Raw genomic sequence first — 15,189 nt, 5'->3', positions numbered from 1 at the left:
GCTGTTGGAGGTAGAGGAGCACAGGGAAGGGGAGAAGCAGAAAAGGCAATTTAAAAAACACACCACAGTGAAAAGTAACTCTTTTTACGCTAATAAACTTTTTATGGAAAGAAAACAAAAAGGAAGAGACTACAGGAAGGGACAGCACTGGCAAGGGTCAGACCTTGTTCTAAAAACTGGAAAGTCAGCTCCGTGAAGAGTCACTATTATTTGGCTGTGTATTTGTAGAGCAAGAGAGCTCTGTAATTTCTGCATACTTTTTCCACAAATGTTTTCATCTGATCAAAAACTATGTAGGTTAAAAAAAAATTAAGCCGCGGTGTTCCTACAGTCCCAGGGCATTCCAGGCCAGCCCAGGCAATACAGTGAGACCCCATGTCAAAATCCAAAGAAACAAACACAAAGGTCTAAAAACAATTCCAGGGAACAATTACTTTAAAATAAAGTGCTTACACTACTACCAGATAGGAAAATACTAAGTCGCATGCCTAACTATGCATGTGCATAAGTACTTATGGAGACCAGAAGAGGGCTCAGATTCTCTGGAACTGTAGTAACAGATGGCTTTAAGCTGCTGTGCGTGCGTGCGTGCGTGCGTGCGTGTGTGTGTGTGTGTGTGTGTGTGTGTGTGTTCGGAATAAAACTTGGGTCCTTTAGAAAAGCAGACAATGTCCTTAACTGCTGAACCATCTCTCAGTGTGTGTGTGTGTGTGTGTGTGTGTGTGTGTGTGTGTGTGTGTGTGTGTGTTCAGAATAAAACTTGGGTCCTTTAGAAAAGCAGACAATGCCCTTAACTGCTGAACCATCTCTCTAGCCCCTAAAATATAATTTTTTACTATCCATTTTAGACACTGAATGTTATAGAGAGTAGTATTCTTTTTAAAGCACATCAGTACATTTAGGAAAATGATACCTTTCTTTTTAACTAAAATGGAAGTCAAAATCAGGTTTCAATATTTAACCATGATAACTCACATGAAAGCTTATATTAAATAACTGAGTTAGCAAAAGAAGACCTAGAACTATCCTTAAGTTTTCTAGCAATAATAAAAATTCAATGACCCTGACTTCTCTTCCTGTTGAGCCTACATTAAGCCCAAGAGCAGGTTATGCAAGACTGCCATCTCGTGACAGTGTTTTGCTATTTACTAAAAAAAAAAAAAAAAAAAAAAAAAAATGCTTTTGCTGTGGGGAGATAGCTCAACAATTAAGAGCACTTTCTGTCTCTCTTGTACAAGACTCATGTTTAGTTCCCAGAACCTACATGGTGGCTCACGACCATCTGTAACGCCAATGCCCACTCTGGTTTCCGCAAGAACAAGGCACGCACGTGGTACACAGACATACACACAACATACATACAGACACAACACTCATACACATTCCTTCCATTGGGGAGGAATTGCACACATGCACCATTATGCACTGGCAAAGGCCAGAGGACAACTTGGTGGATTCGGTTTTCTTCTTCTACCATGTGAGTCCTGGGTCTCATGCCTGGCAGCAAGCGCCTTCACCAGCTGAGTCATCTTGCTGGCCAATGGTTTTATAGAATACCATGGATATATTCGGTACACCTAATTAGCCCTGCAGCTTTCAGCCACAGTATAGATAGTAAACCTAAAGATCAAGAGGATGGAGACTCGGGGGCGAAAAGTACTTCTGAAAGAACAGAAAAGGGCTACTCAGCATCCTACAAACTCAGACTCAAGATGCTCAAAGGCAATGTCTCACACAAGCAGTTACCTGAAGCTTACTAAACTGGTGGACCATCAAAACTATTCCTACAGAAGAACAGAATCAGTGAATGTTAACTGACCATACCAAAAAAAAAAAAAAAAAAGTCAGGTCCTTTATTAGTTATTTTCTTTAAATATACATAGTAACATATAATCTATTAGTTTTCTTATAATTCATTACATTATTAATATAAGAAGGTATAAGATATTCTATATGCTCAAATTACCAAACTGCTACTTATCTGGATCTGAAATAAGACTGAAATACCAATAGCAACTCACAATCTTTGATTTGAAGATGTCCAGCAGGCCTGACAGGTGAGTGTACTGATTTGGTACTTTTCGAAGATGAACCATTTCAAAGTCAGTTCGAACACCAGGACCTTGACATTCTCCCATGTACATCCTTCGCCATTTGTGATGTATTTGTACAAACAATGGTACTTGGCTACAGGACATGGATAAAAAGGAACAGAAATCAAGCTCATTAAACAGTAAATAATCCTAAACCTCAAAACTGTTCCTGTTACTTTAGTTGCAAATATTAAAAATACTCTTTAATAAAGAAAACTCTAAGTCACAGATTCTCATTTATAACAAAGATACACTTAGTTCCTCCTCTCCTCACTCTCACTAGCACTTTAGCAAGGAAACTGTCTTAAACCAACTTTGTGGTGAAATACTTTTTACTTTATCATTTAATGGTAGGTAGTGTTGATTCTCACTATTCACAGATTCCTGCATCTGGAAATCAGCCTACTCACTAAAATTTTATCTGTAACCCCCAAATCAATACTAGTAAGTACTGAGTTATTTGCAGAAATGCAGAGCAGCAAGAGTCATGTATCTAAAGTATGTTTCCAGATGAACTCAAACTAGGTAATGATATGCCTTCCAGTTCAACTCTCAGACTTTAAGTGTCCTTTCATGATCTAGGTGGATCTGAAGGCAGTCTTTCTAAGTGCCAGAAAGGTGTAATGTGTCTTACAGACAGATTACATGCATAATATATGCTTCATTCAAACATGGATTACACGCTTTCATGAGTTGGATGTGAGCTCAATCTTAGTAAATCAACAATATATATTTGTATATAAGAGCATAATCTGGCATCTTTAAATAGAAACACACATGAAACAAGATCATAAAGTATACAGTTGATAAGAATATGACCAAAAGCTCACAAGAACCTATGCATTTCCCCCTAGGAACAATGGTTGATGTCATACGGTATCTATGGTATTTATTGAACACAAATATAGTAAATAACAAAGAACAGGCTATAAAATGTGTTAATATTATTTTATTATTATTTAGTTGATATTGCTACATTGGTAAATACTCCAGCTTTGCCAGGTTTTCTTTAAGGGAGGAAGGGGCTAGAAAGATGTTTCCACCATTGAAAGCTAGGCTTACACTACCAAACACTTAAAAAAATTAGAGGTCCAAATTATTTCTTAGGGCACTTAGGTTACTCTAGTACATTAATTTTTCTGCTAGTAAATTTACGTTTAGTTTCTTGGTCTATTTGATATGCAAAGGAAATACAACTAAAAACAGCAGAATATGGACAGAGCTAACATCATGTTCTTAACTACTTACACCTAAGAACAGGGAGGTGTTGAGCATGGTGGTACGGCACATACCTTCTAATCCCAGTACTGAAAGGAGGAAGAGGCAAGGCAGATCTCTGTGAGTTCAAGGCTGGCCTGGTCAGTGTTCCAGATCAGACAGGCCTACACAGTGAGATCCTGTCTCAAAGGAAAAAAAAAAAAAAAAAAAGAGGCGAGGGGGTGCCATAAAAATACATAAAAACAAGAGGCAGTGGTGGCGCATGCTTTTAATCCCAGCATTCAGGAGGTAGAGGCAGGCAGATCTCTGAGAGTTCGAGGCCAGCCTGGTCTACAGAGTGAGTTCCAGGACAGGCACCAAAGCTACACAGAGAAACCCTGTCTCGAAAAAAAAAACAAAAAACAAAAAAACACATTAAAAAAAAAGTCAATCCCAAAATAATATCTAATATTATAAAAATTTTTAAATTAGATTTTGCAGCAAAATTCAACCTTCATTTGAAGGATGTACCTACCAGCCAGTGTTTCCCAGAGCAATAGAAATGGAACTAAGGAGGAGGTTGCACTTGGACTCACTGAGAACCGCGTCACTGTATGCAGCAGAATATTGTATTTTTTTTAGAAATGACCCAAAAATATTTTACTAATTAATTATATTCCTTTTGGGGGTTTTGGTTTGTTATTTTTCTTGAGACAAGGTTTCACTATGCAGTCCAGGCTGGCCTTGAATTTATGATCCTCTTACCCAAGCCTCTTGAGTGCCGGAATTAAAGAGTTGCTCCACCATGCACAGCTTTAATTTCATCCTCTCATACCAAATTCTAGCCTAATAATATGCAAGGGTAGGCACTAAATTCTTTATTATAGAAAAAAAGTAACATTTAATAATCATTTACCTTCCTAAATTATATCACTAAAATTATTTTAACATATTTTCAAGTGTACCTACCAGCCAGTGTTTCCCAGAGCAATAGAAATGGAACTAAGGAGGAGGTTGCACTTGGACTCACTGAGAACCGCGTCACTGTGTGCAGCAGGAGCAATCACCACAAACTCACGCAGGCCATACCTTCAAGAGAGAATTATCCAGTTAGGACACCCATAATTTGGAAAATATGAGCAGTTTCCCCACGGAAAATTTAAGCCAAATTTGTACTGCCAGAATTTTCACTTTCCCCTCTTCCTACCCCACATGGCAACCGGAGGCATATACATTTGAATCTTTAAAAAAAACAAATAAAATTAGTGTGATGTGTGTGTGGTCATGACTCTGCCACAATGCACATGTGAAGGGTTTCTCTGTGTAACTTCTAGAAGTCAGGTCTCTTTGATCAGGTTCCAGGGATTGAACCTAGGTTGTCAGGCTTATGCCCCAAGCATTTCTACCTGCAGAGCTCTCGTGCCATGGTCTCCATCTGAACTTCTTTTCATTTTTCTCCTTGGAGGTTTAGGTCAAAAAACAGGGTCTCATGCTTGCTAGGTAACGACTCTACCACTAAGCTCACCCAGGTCCTGAGTTTTCTTTAAGAAGTTGTTGCATCTTCTCCAGCCCCTCTCTTCATTATAAGTGAAGTCATTTGTTGAAATTATGGTAACCGCTAACTAACATTTTTTGTCTTAAAAATTCACTTTACAAGGCCAGCAAAAAGAGTCTTGTCACACAAGTCTGGAACCTAAGTCCAATCCCAGAACCCACATAAAAGTAAAGGAAAACAATAACTCCACAAAGCTTTTCTATGACATCCACAAGTATGCCACCGCACATGTCTGTCTGTCTGTCTGTCTGTCTCTCTCTCTCTCTCTCTCTCTCTCTCTCTCTCTCTCTCTCTCTCTCTCTCTCTCACACACACACACACACACACACACACACACACACTACATACCACACACAATAAAACTTCAGTTTATAATAGGAAAGAATAAGTGAAATCACACCTAAAATAACTGATGGTATAGTATACAGCAATATAGAAAATAAGTTAGATAGATGACATAAATGGTAGGAAAATAATTGCCAGCCCTGACATATTTATATACTGTTTAAAATGAAACACGGTTACAAAGATTTCTTGCATGTCTTCATTCAAGAATACATATTAGATAAGGGTTATAAAATTATTAGGCTATGGCTTCCTCTTGTTATTGTAACCACAACAATGACATTTTCTCATTTAGTTGCCAAGTCATTTAAGCTCTCTGTGTATGTATGAATGATTTGTCTGCATGTGTCTCTATGTACCACATGCAGGCCTGGTGCCAACACAGGCCAGAAGAGGGTGTTGGATCCCCTGGAACTGGAGGTGCGGATGGTTGGGAGCTGCCTGTGGGTGCTGGGAACCAAACCCAGTTCCTCTGGAAGAGCAGCCAGTGCTCTTAATAGCTAAGCTATTGCTCCAGCCTCTGCTGCCTAACTTTTAAAAAATAGTAATTATTAAGCCGGACGGTGGTGGTACACACCTTTAATCCCAGCACTCCGCAGGCAGAGCCAGGTGGATCTCTTGAGTTCGAGGCCAGCCTGGTCTACAGAGTGAGTTCCAGGAAAGGCATCAAAGCTACACAGAGAAACCCTGTCTCGAAAAACTAAAAAAAAAAAAAAAGGTAATTATTTAATGCCAAGTTGGTGATTTTATCTACCTAATAACAGCTCATCTCCTCAGTACTCTTAAATGTATTAAGAATATTTTGGCTGGGTGGTGGCGCACACCTTTAATCCCAGTGCACAGGAGGCGGAGGCAGGTAGATCTCTGTGAGTTCGAGGCCAGCCTGGTCTACAGAGTGAGATCCAGGACAGCCAGAGCTGTTACACAGAGAAACCCTGTCTCGAAATACCAAAAAAACAAAAACAAAGAGTATTTAATAATTTTTACATAAAGAAGATAATTTATAAAAGAAATTTCTCAAACTTACTTGCCTATTTTATGTTAGTCTCTGCGTGTGTAGTTATAAATGCTGATTTATTGAACTTTCTCAAGAAATCCCTTGGAGTGCAGTATATAAAAACTCTCCTTAAAGTCTAATTCACACTTTGTTTTACTATTTAGATGCTGCTATGACTCTGATAGTTTGTTTGTGGGTTTCATGAGCAAAATGTATCTTATTCCTCGGCTCACCTCCACCCTCTGACCCATGAAATCAAGATTCATCATGTGGGGCAGCAGCAGGCAACTAAAAGAATCCATGATGTGAGTGAATTATCCTTGGGTTTCTTGGTTGTCTTCCAGAAATGTTCTGTGTGTTCCTGACTTTCATGGACCAATCTCTACTGACCATTTCTGCTCCCATGTTGCTGGTGTTGAAATAACTTAAAGGGTGAATTCTAGAAATTCATCTGTACAGTACATTCAAGGAAGTTAAGTTCCTGAATAACAAGAACAACCATTGCCTTTCTGACACTGATATCTGCTGCCAAATAACCCTGTTTTAATAAACTGTTGTCTGCTTGAGTAAAGGGCAATGCTTGAGTATATCTGCAATGTCTTCTATTCCCATGCATTGTTTTCTGTGTGAAATACACACACACACACACACACACACACACACACACGCACGCACACACACACACACACACACACACACACACACGCATGCACTGTTTTCTTAAGGAGTTAGCTTAATTATCAACTGATAACCTGCATTAAACATACACCCTTCTCTGAATTTTTAGCATCTTTTTTTCCTATCGTTATGATCTGTAAAGCTATCAAAATAACTCCCTGGTTTAAATTTCCTCACAAGCTCTACTTGAGACCTGGAACCATTCTCTCACCAAGTCAACAAACACTGGCGGAGGCATTAAAAGAGAGAGAAAGAACGTGTGCAAAAACCAATAACAACAAAAAGTAAACAACTAAGTTTTTCTAGTTTCTTTCGACAGGGTCTTACTGTGTAATACTGGCTGGCCTAGAACTCACAAAGATCTGCCTCCTAGTGCCAGAATGAAAGGCGCACACACCCTGGCCAGCTAGGCAACTGTATTTAAAAATAAACAAAGGATCTGGACAGCTATCATCTCCCAAAAGGTTACACAAATGGTTTTAAAAAAAAATCACATGAAATGATGATGACTATCAGTAGTTAGTAGGAGGCACATAAATCAGAGAGTCATCATGAGACAGTACTTGACAATCATTAGGATGCTATTACCAAATGAAAAGGATAAAGAAACCTGAACTCTGGTTGTAATGGTGGGAACAGAATGTAGTGAAGCTGCTGTGAAAAACAGTATGGAAGTCTTTTTCTGGTCTATACAGCAAGTTCTAGGCCAGCCAGGACTACACAGTGAAAGCTCAGCTCAAGAATAACAATAAAATGTTTTCAATTAAAAATGAACTACTACTCATCCTAGCAATCCCAATTCTGGGTACAGATCAAAAAGAACAAAAACAGGCGCTCCTGTTCAAGCCATCCAAACAAAGAAACAACCTGAGCCAACACAAAATACAATGAACTATATCATACAATGGAACAGTAGCCCTTAAAACAGACTGAATGCACATAAATGAACCTTGAAAACACAGCAAGCCAGTAAGTCACAAAAGGATAAATACTCCACTTTTATGAGTTACTAAAAGGATTAAAATTCATACAGATGGGAAATAAATACTAGTTTACCAAAGCTTATAGAAGGAATGCCAGTTAACTAATGGCTATGGGGGCATTTCATATTCTAACCAAAACAGCCTGGCTTACTCTCATGTGTTCTTGAGGATTAGGGTGCATTATCAGTTCTTCTAAGAAACATTTTCCTGACTTGATCTACGTGCATTAGAGGGATATACGCCCCCATCAAATCTGTAATGTACACTTGTTACACAGTGGGGCCACTGCCTTTTTCCTTACTAAAGCCATAGCTAGATTACTGATTGTGGTGGTCTGAAAGAAAATGGCCACTAAAGGGAGTACCACTATTAGGAGGTGTGGCTTTGTTAGAATGGGTGTGGCCTTGTTGAAGGAAGTATATCATTGTGGAGGCAGGCTTTGAGGTCTCATATATGCTCAAGCCACACCTACTGTCAGTTCACTTCCTGTTGCCTTCAAGTCAACAGATGTAGGACTCATAGCTACTTCTCCAGCACCAAGTCTGCCTGCATGCCACCATGCTGCACCATGATGATAATGGACTAAACTCTGAAAATCTAATGCACCCCAATTAATTATTTTCCTTTATAAGAGTTGCCATGGTCATGGTGTCTCTTCACAGCAATAGAAACCCTAACTAAGGCACTGATGTAGAAAATATACTTTGGTATGGCTCTGTCTGGCTCATCTAAGTATTTTAAAATAATGTTTTTTAAAGGAAAGAAAATACAGGCACATTTAATATGTTTAATTTTCAAATGCTTGGCTGTTGTTTTTCTAATTTTTAGGGAAGATGAAAGAGAAAAATCTCCAAGCAACTACCAGAGATATGGCAAACATTTTATTACAGGGTCTCTCCTGCTTCCACCCCACCAACACTAGGATTACAGGCATGTACTGCTACATCTGGTTTATGAGGTCCTATGGATCAAACTGAGAGTCTCACACGTGGTAAGCAAGCACTCTACTCGCTGAGTTGCGTTCCCTAGACAGTACTCTTTACTGTGTCCCTTCAATATAAAGGTCGGAGACTCTAGGAATGAGTAGCTGACAAAGATCAAAGAAATCCTTCAAATGTGAGATGCCTCTTGCACTGAGTTTTCACATTTACAGATACTTAGACATATGGGTTTTGATTTTATCATGTAACTTTTTGAAGTCAATATTTTTTTTTGTTTGTTTTTGTTTTTGTTTTTGGAGACAGGGTTTCTCTGTGTAGCTTTGCACCTTTCCTGGATCTCACTCTGTAACCCAGGCTGGCCTCAAACTCACAGAGATCTGCCTGCCTCTGCCTCTCAAGTGCTGGGATTAAAGGCGTGCGCCACCACCGCCCGGCTGAAGTCAATATTTTACTTAAATTTATAATAATGCACACTAAATATTCTATATTTAAGTGTTCTCTGCTGTTCATCAGAACTGAAATTAGGTACTACTCTGGGTTATGAAGTGCAGTGTGCAAAAGAGCTCAGAGCAAGCCTAAGACAGCAGCCCTGAGAGATGCCTATCAAGTTGGCTCTCGGTTAACATCTGGGAATCTGGATTTAGAGAGGGTTCTCATCATTCCCAGGTTGATGAAGACTTAAGTGTGTCTAAATTCCTTGTGCAAATAATATGATTTATGTGTACACCTGTTGTCCTTTGAGAAGTCTGAATTTTGGTATACATTATGCAGACAGAAGATGCCTACTGACCAAGTCCTTTAAAGCTTTGAGTGGTTAGCCTCTAAAAAGCTTTCCTGAGAGACAATGTTTCATATGCTGTCATCATTTGTTGCTGAGGGAACTGAGTACAACCCATAGGATCTTATCAGAAAAAGCTCTTCCAAGCTTGATGTCTGCAGGTTTTTAACTCCTCTCTTCTTCCTCTATTGACTGTGCTTTGCACCTGCTGCTATGATTAAACAGCTCTAAGTACAGCCAGATGCTGGTCCTTTCAGCCCCCTAGTCCATCACTGAACACACACTACCTGGGCATAGTGACACACACCTTTAATCCCACCACTTGGGAGGCAGAGGCAGGGGAATTTCTGTGAGTTTCAGGCCAGCTTGGTCTGCATAGAATTTGAGGACAATCAGGGCTATGTAGAGAGACCCTATCTCAAAGCAACAACAACAACAACACACGCACGCACGCACGCACGTACGCACTCACGCGCACCCACACACAAAAAACATCTAAATAAAAAAGATACATACCATCTTACCAGGCAATGTGCTCTTGGAGGAAAGTCATTATTCATACACAGCAAATCTTGCATTGACTGTGGAATAGCATCTACAGAAACATTTGATAATAAAAAGTATGTCCATTTAAGCTTTAAATTTTAAAGCCATTTTATACATGCCTTGATGAAAGTTTGTCTTACTGGACTGCAGACTTGCAATTGCTAAAGATTACTATAAAATCCTTATCAGCTCTTAAAGGTAGCCTTTCTAAGACATCTCTCTCTCTCTCTATTTTTGGTGGGGGCGTTGAGACAAGGTTTCTCTGTGTAGCTTCGGCTGCCCTCAAACTCAGAGATCCACCTGTTTCTGCCTCCTGTGGGATTTAAAGGCATACACCACCACTGCCCCTAGACATCTTTAAAATTTTTTATAAAACCTTTCTCTATTTAGTTTCTCATTTCTAACCCATGTATCTTTAGCACTTACATTTTATTCCATAATCAGGCACTGACACAAATTATCATTATATACATTCATAAATACATAACAAATTTAAAGCATAAAATATTTGCTTATAAAATGCATCCTTTGTAGTTATAATTTCTTAGCAAATTTATTATATATTTTACTAATATTCTAAAATAAATAAAAAAGCATCAACATTTTGAAACCCTGAATAACCAAAAAATAATGAAGAACTCCAAAACAATAAAAGTCAGCTCTCAATCTTCTGACTGTTGGTAATGTAGCTTTAAATGTGTTAACTAAAGTTTTACTTCTAACTCTTTCCATTTGTTACAGTTTTGATCACAACCAAATGAAAAGGAGACTTCATAGTACACCAGCACAAGCAACAATGCCTTAACTACCTTCCATTCATTTATCTTCTCTTACACCAGCCCTCTTCATCTGCCATCGCAGAATGTTCTGAAGCACCCTTACTCTAGCAGCCCATCTCTAATAAAAAGGTCTTTCTTAAAATCAACAAAACTTTATTTTGAACAGTTTCCTTCATTCATCAGTATAACACTGGACTCTGCTTATCCTTGGATTATTATCCAACAAAATGCACACATTTTCTTCCTCTTCTATCTCCCAGAACAGATACTTATCTTCTGCTTGTTTTATTTTGCTCCATATGTGTCTATCTGGTTAATGTTATCACTCTCTAAATCTAAATCAGAAGTTATAGAGCTTTGTCAGTAGGAATATATTTAACAGAAAAGGTATCATGTGATGCCTATCTAGGAAAAGCAGGCCCATGCTTATAAATGATAACCTGCTTTGACCAAAAAACAAGTAACAAACATTGTGCCGAATTTATTTTGGAAAGACTATGACGGGTAAAGTTCTTTCATCTTATCTATGGTTTTGTTTTGCTTTCTGGAGTTTCCAACCAAATATGGTCCAATGACATTTAATGGTAAATTTAAAAAACAATTAATTTTAAATAAGTTTTATTTATAACATATCACTATAACTGCTCTATTTTACTATTTACTTTGGCAATCTCTTATAATGATAATTGATAAGTTATACTTTGTCACAGATTTGTGTATTTGTAGAACATACTATATAGAAGGTTTGGTACTATAAATGGTTTCAAGTATTTTGGGATGAATCCCCTAAGACAAAAGGGGAACTACTGTGTTTGATTAGCGGCTGAAATTCATGCTTATTCAACACTCTGCTCATTGTTCCACACTAGTGAATCTTAGAACAGACTTTAGATTACATGACCTACTACAATTACAAGATCTACTGACTAAATACCGAGCATAGGTCAAACTGGGATAAGGGCTTAGGTACAATAGCTCATTAAGTCTTCACATTAACCTCCAGGTACTCAGTATTTACCTTATAAACGAAATAACACACACTTAGAAAGGTGACTAGAAAGCCCACACAATCAGAATTTTAGTGCACTTCCTACAAGTAGACCTAAAATACTGTACCGTACTATCAGCCAATAGATTCCTTTACTCGCACTCCTTCACGGGCCAGCTCACTTGCTTCAGTCTCCAAATAACCTTACTGATCTCTCCTGAGTAAGTCATCCAGCGCAAACTTCAGTGGAATTTCATCTGTCCTTGTGATGTTATTTATGGCTTTCTACCTCCTTTTACAGTCACTTAAACACCTTATCTTCCCAACTGAAATGCACATCTCATGTAAGATGTCATTCAGAAAGACTTAGCAGAACACTTAGCACATTAGTTACACATTAAATATGTGCCGATTCAACCAATTTAAAGTGACGGTCACAGTGGTTCTTCCTCTACTTCAGATGTAGCACTAGCTCATAATCTACTTCAGATGCAATAAAAACCATTTCCTATGGATATTACTGAGTTACGAGAACTTACCCTCTGACTCTTCATCCTTTCCTTCTTTATCAGTGGACTCTTGGACAAGATAGTGATGAGTGACTGAAAACTTGAAGTCAGCAAAGGAAATTTCATCTGCTCTTTCTTCCCATGTGCCAGAAGTAAATATACCCTGCATTTAACAGCAGAATGGGAAAAAAAAAAACTTATTCAAGTCATTACAGTGTTTACTATGCAGTGATTCCCCCCTTCTACTCACTAATCAGAAAATCGCAATCTACAGTTGTCCTCTACATAATAAAGGCAACAACAACAACAACAACAACAAAAACAAACAAACAGACAAAAAACAAAAAACGAAAACCCAGTGGCTATTTAAAAAGAAGAGTCTTGGAGCCATATGGAAAGAGAGAACTGACCAAGCTGTCCTCTAACTTCCACCTGCATACCACAGCATGAGCACACAGGAGCACATGCGCATATACAAGCACACACAAGCACACACACAGAGAGACAAATAAATAACTAAATAAATGTGATTTTAAAAAGTATTCCAGAGTATTAAATACCAAGTGACTTACAAAAACCCTAACTTTCAAATAATTTTATGCCATGTTTGAAATCATGAATAAACAGAAAAATCTCATTATTTGTTTATTTAAAAAAAAAACTAGTCAACTAAATATAACCTGTTTAAACTGTGTGCTTTATGCAACACACAACAAAGCAAGGGATTAATCATATATTTTGGGAAGACAATCAACATTTATTGAGAATATACCAGACAATGAATGTGTTACTGGTCCACATCTACATCAGGGCCAGAGAGAGATGGCTCAGCTGTTAAGAGCACTTGCTGCCGTGGCACAAAACCTGGGTTCAGTTCCCAACACCCACATACATAGTGGTTCATAAAACTGCCTCTAACTCTAGTTTCAGAGGACCCAACCTCATTTGGCCTCAGAGGCTCCAGGCAGATATATGGTACATGGACATACATGCAGGCACTCACACACACAAAACAATCTGTAAAAAAAATTCACATCTTCTGTATGCTAGACTAAAAATAAACCGACAATCAATGTTAAGACATGTTCAAGACCAGCCTGGTTTATTTAGTGTTAAGACAGCCTGGACTACAGAGTCAAACACTGTCTCAAAACACACACACAAAAAAACCCCCAAAACTCATAGCAATAAAAATGTAATCACCACTGGGCAGTGGTGGCACATGACTTTAATCCCAGCACTTTGGAGGCAGAGGCAGATGGATCTCTGTGAGTTCGAGGTGAGCCTAGTCTACAAAGTGAGTTCCAGGACAGCCAGGACTGCACAGAAAAATCTTGTCTTGAAAACAAAACAAATGTAATTGCTAAAATCCTCACAAAATTACTATGGTTTTAAATTATTTTTATAAAAAATACTTCTAGCTGGGCGGTGGTGGCGCACGCCTTTAATCCCAGCACTCGGGAGGCAGAGCCAGGCGGATCTCTGTGAGTTCGAGGCCAGCCTGGACTACCAAGTGAGTTCCAGGAAAAGGCACAAAGCTACACAGAGAAACCCTGTCTCGAAAAACCAAAAAAAAAAAAAAAAAAATAATAATAATAATAATGATAATATTTCTATTGCATTTATTATAACAAAATGTAATCTATATCAAGCCAAGAAGGAAAACATTAGTCAAGACATCATTTAATAAAACTATTAATTTTTCATTATTTAAGGAATATTAGTTTCTGTAATCAAACCTGCATACAAATTGCATGTTTATGAATAGCTAATATATAATATTTATGTTGCTTACAATAAGTTGTAATTTCATTACATAAAACATTGCCAAAAGTAAGTGAATAAATAATTTGGTCTAAGACATTTCTTAAGAATTAAGAAAGATCTTTTAAGGAGGGTAAAGGGAAATGCAGGATACAAATGATCTAATTGGATAAATAGGAAAAGGAGGAGCTCTTTAGGAAAGGGGGAAGGAGGTAAATAGAAAAGGAAGGAGGTGAATAAAATAACAAGGATGCCTGAGAAAGTCACAAGGAATAACTACTAACAATTCACACACACACACACACATCTATAATACAAGTAACTTCATGAATAATTACAGTTTCAATGAACCTTTCTCATGTAGGCTGATGGTGCTCCCTCCAAGAGCCAAAGGCCACCTAACAAAAACCCCAATACTAGACATGAGAAGCCCTCTTTTGAGCTGTTGGCCAGGGCTGTCCACGAGACTCCCAAAACATATATCCTATTGCTGTTGTCCTTGATTACCCTACAGAGGCAGAAGGCATATGTCCCTATTGCTGAAGATACCATGCACTTCAGAAACAGAGCCCAGAGACCCCTTGCGCTGCAACCGACCTGAATGCCTCCTCCCTGAGGACTAGCTTTCATGGTACCAGAAGGCGTCATGTAGGCTTCCAAGGGAGGAAGGCAACCAACAGTGCTACCCAGCTGTGATGCTTATGAACCACAATGACCAGCAAAGCACAATAACCCTACAGGTGCAGTAGTAGCACACAGGCCTTGGCAGTAATAACTGTTCTCTAACTGGACTTAAGACCCCCTCAACAAGAAGGAAACCAACTGGTTGTTCAGTGACCAACAGCTAGCCCTGAAAACATGAGGACAGGCAGCATTATAGAGACTGCACAGGTTATATTTAGAAATATGTATGTACAGATGGACACACACACGTACACATGGAAAAAGAGGCCATGAATCTGAAGGAGAGCAGGGAGGGTATATGTGAGGGTTTGGAGAGAGGGAAGCAAAGGAAGAAATGTTGTCATTAAATTCT

General features: G+C 38.5%; 1 protein-coding gene across 3 annotated transcripts in view; it reads right to left on the bottom strand.

Moving 5' to 3' along the window:
* The window catches only part of Rab3gap1 (RAB3 GTPase activating protein catalytic subunit 1), a 61,973-nt gene that overhangs the window by 34,466 nt on the left and 12,318 nt on the right, over positions 1-15,189 (bottom strand). For all 3 annotated transcript variants that reach the window (XR_013043212.1, XM_015986496.3, XM_006992979.4), the window contains exons 4-7: positions 12,420-12,552; positions 10,084-10,162; positions 4,260-4,379; positions 2,022-2,187 (exon numbers count right to left, since the gene is read on the bottom strand). Coding sequence is in view for 2 of the 3 variants with exons in the window: in XM_015986496.3 (XP_015841982.1) it covers positions 2,022-2,187; positions 4,260-4,379; positions 10,084-10,162; positions 12,420-12,552 (498 nt within the window). In the remaining variant the exon portion in view is untranslated. The remainder of the gene's footprint in view (positions 1-2,021; positions 2,188-4,259; positions 4,380-10,083; positions 10,163-12,419; positions 12,553-15,189) is intronic.

The sequence above is a fragment of the Peromyscus maniculatus genome, chromosome 11, assembly GCF_049852395.1.
Source record: "Peromyscus maniculatus bairdii isolate BWxNUB_F1_BW_parent chromosome 11, HU_Pman_BW_mat_3.1, whole genome shotgun sequence".
NCBI lineage: Eukaryota > Metazoa > Chordata > Mammalia > Rodentia > Cricetidae > Peromyscus > Peromyscus maniculatus.
The sequence above is the reverse complement of the archived record's forward strand: the minus strand, read 5'-3'. Positions and strand labels throughout refer to the sequence as shown.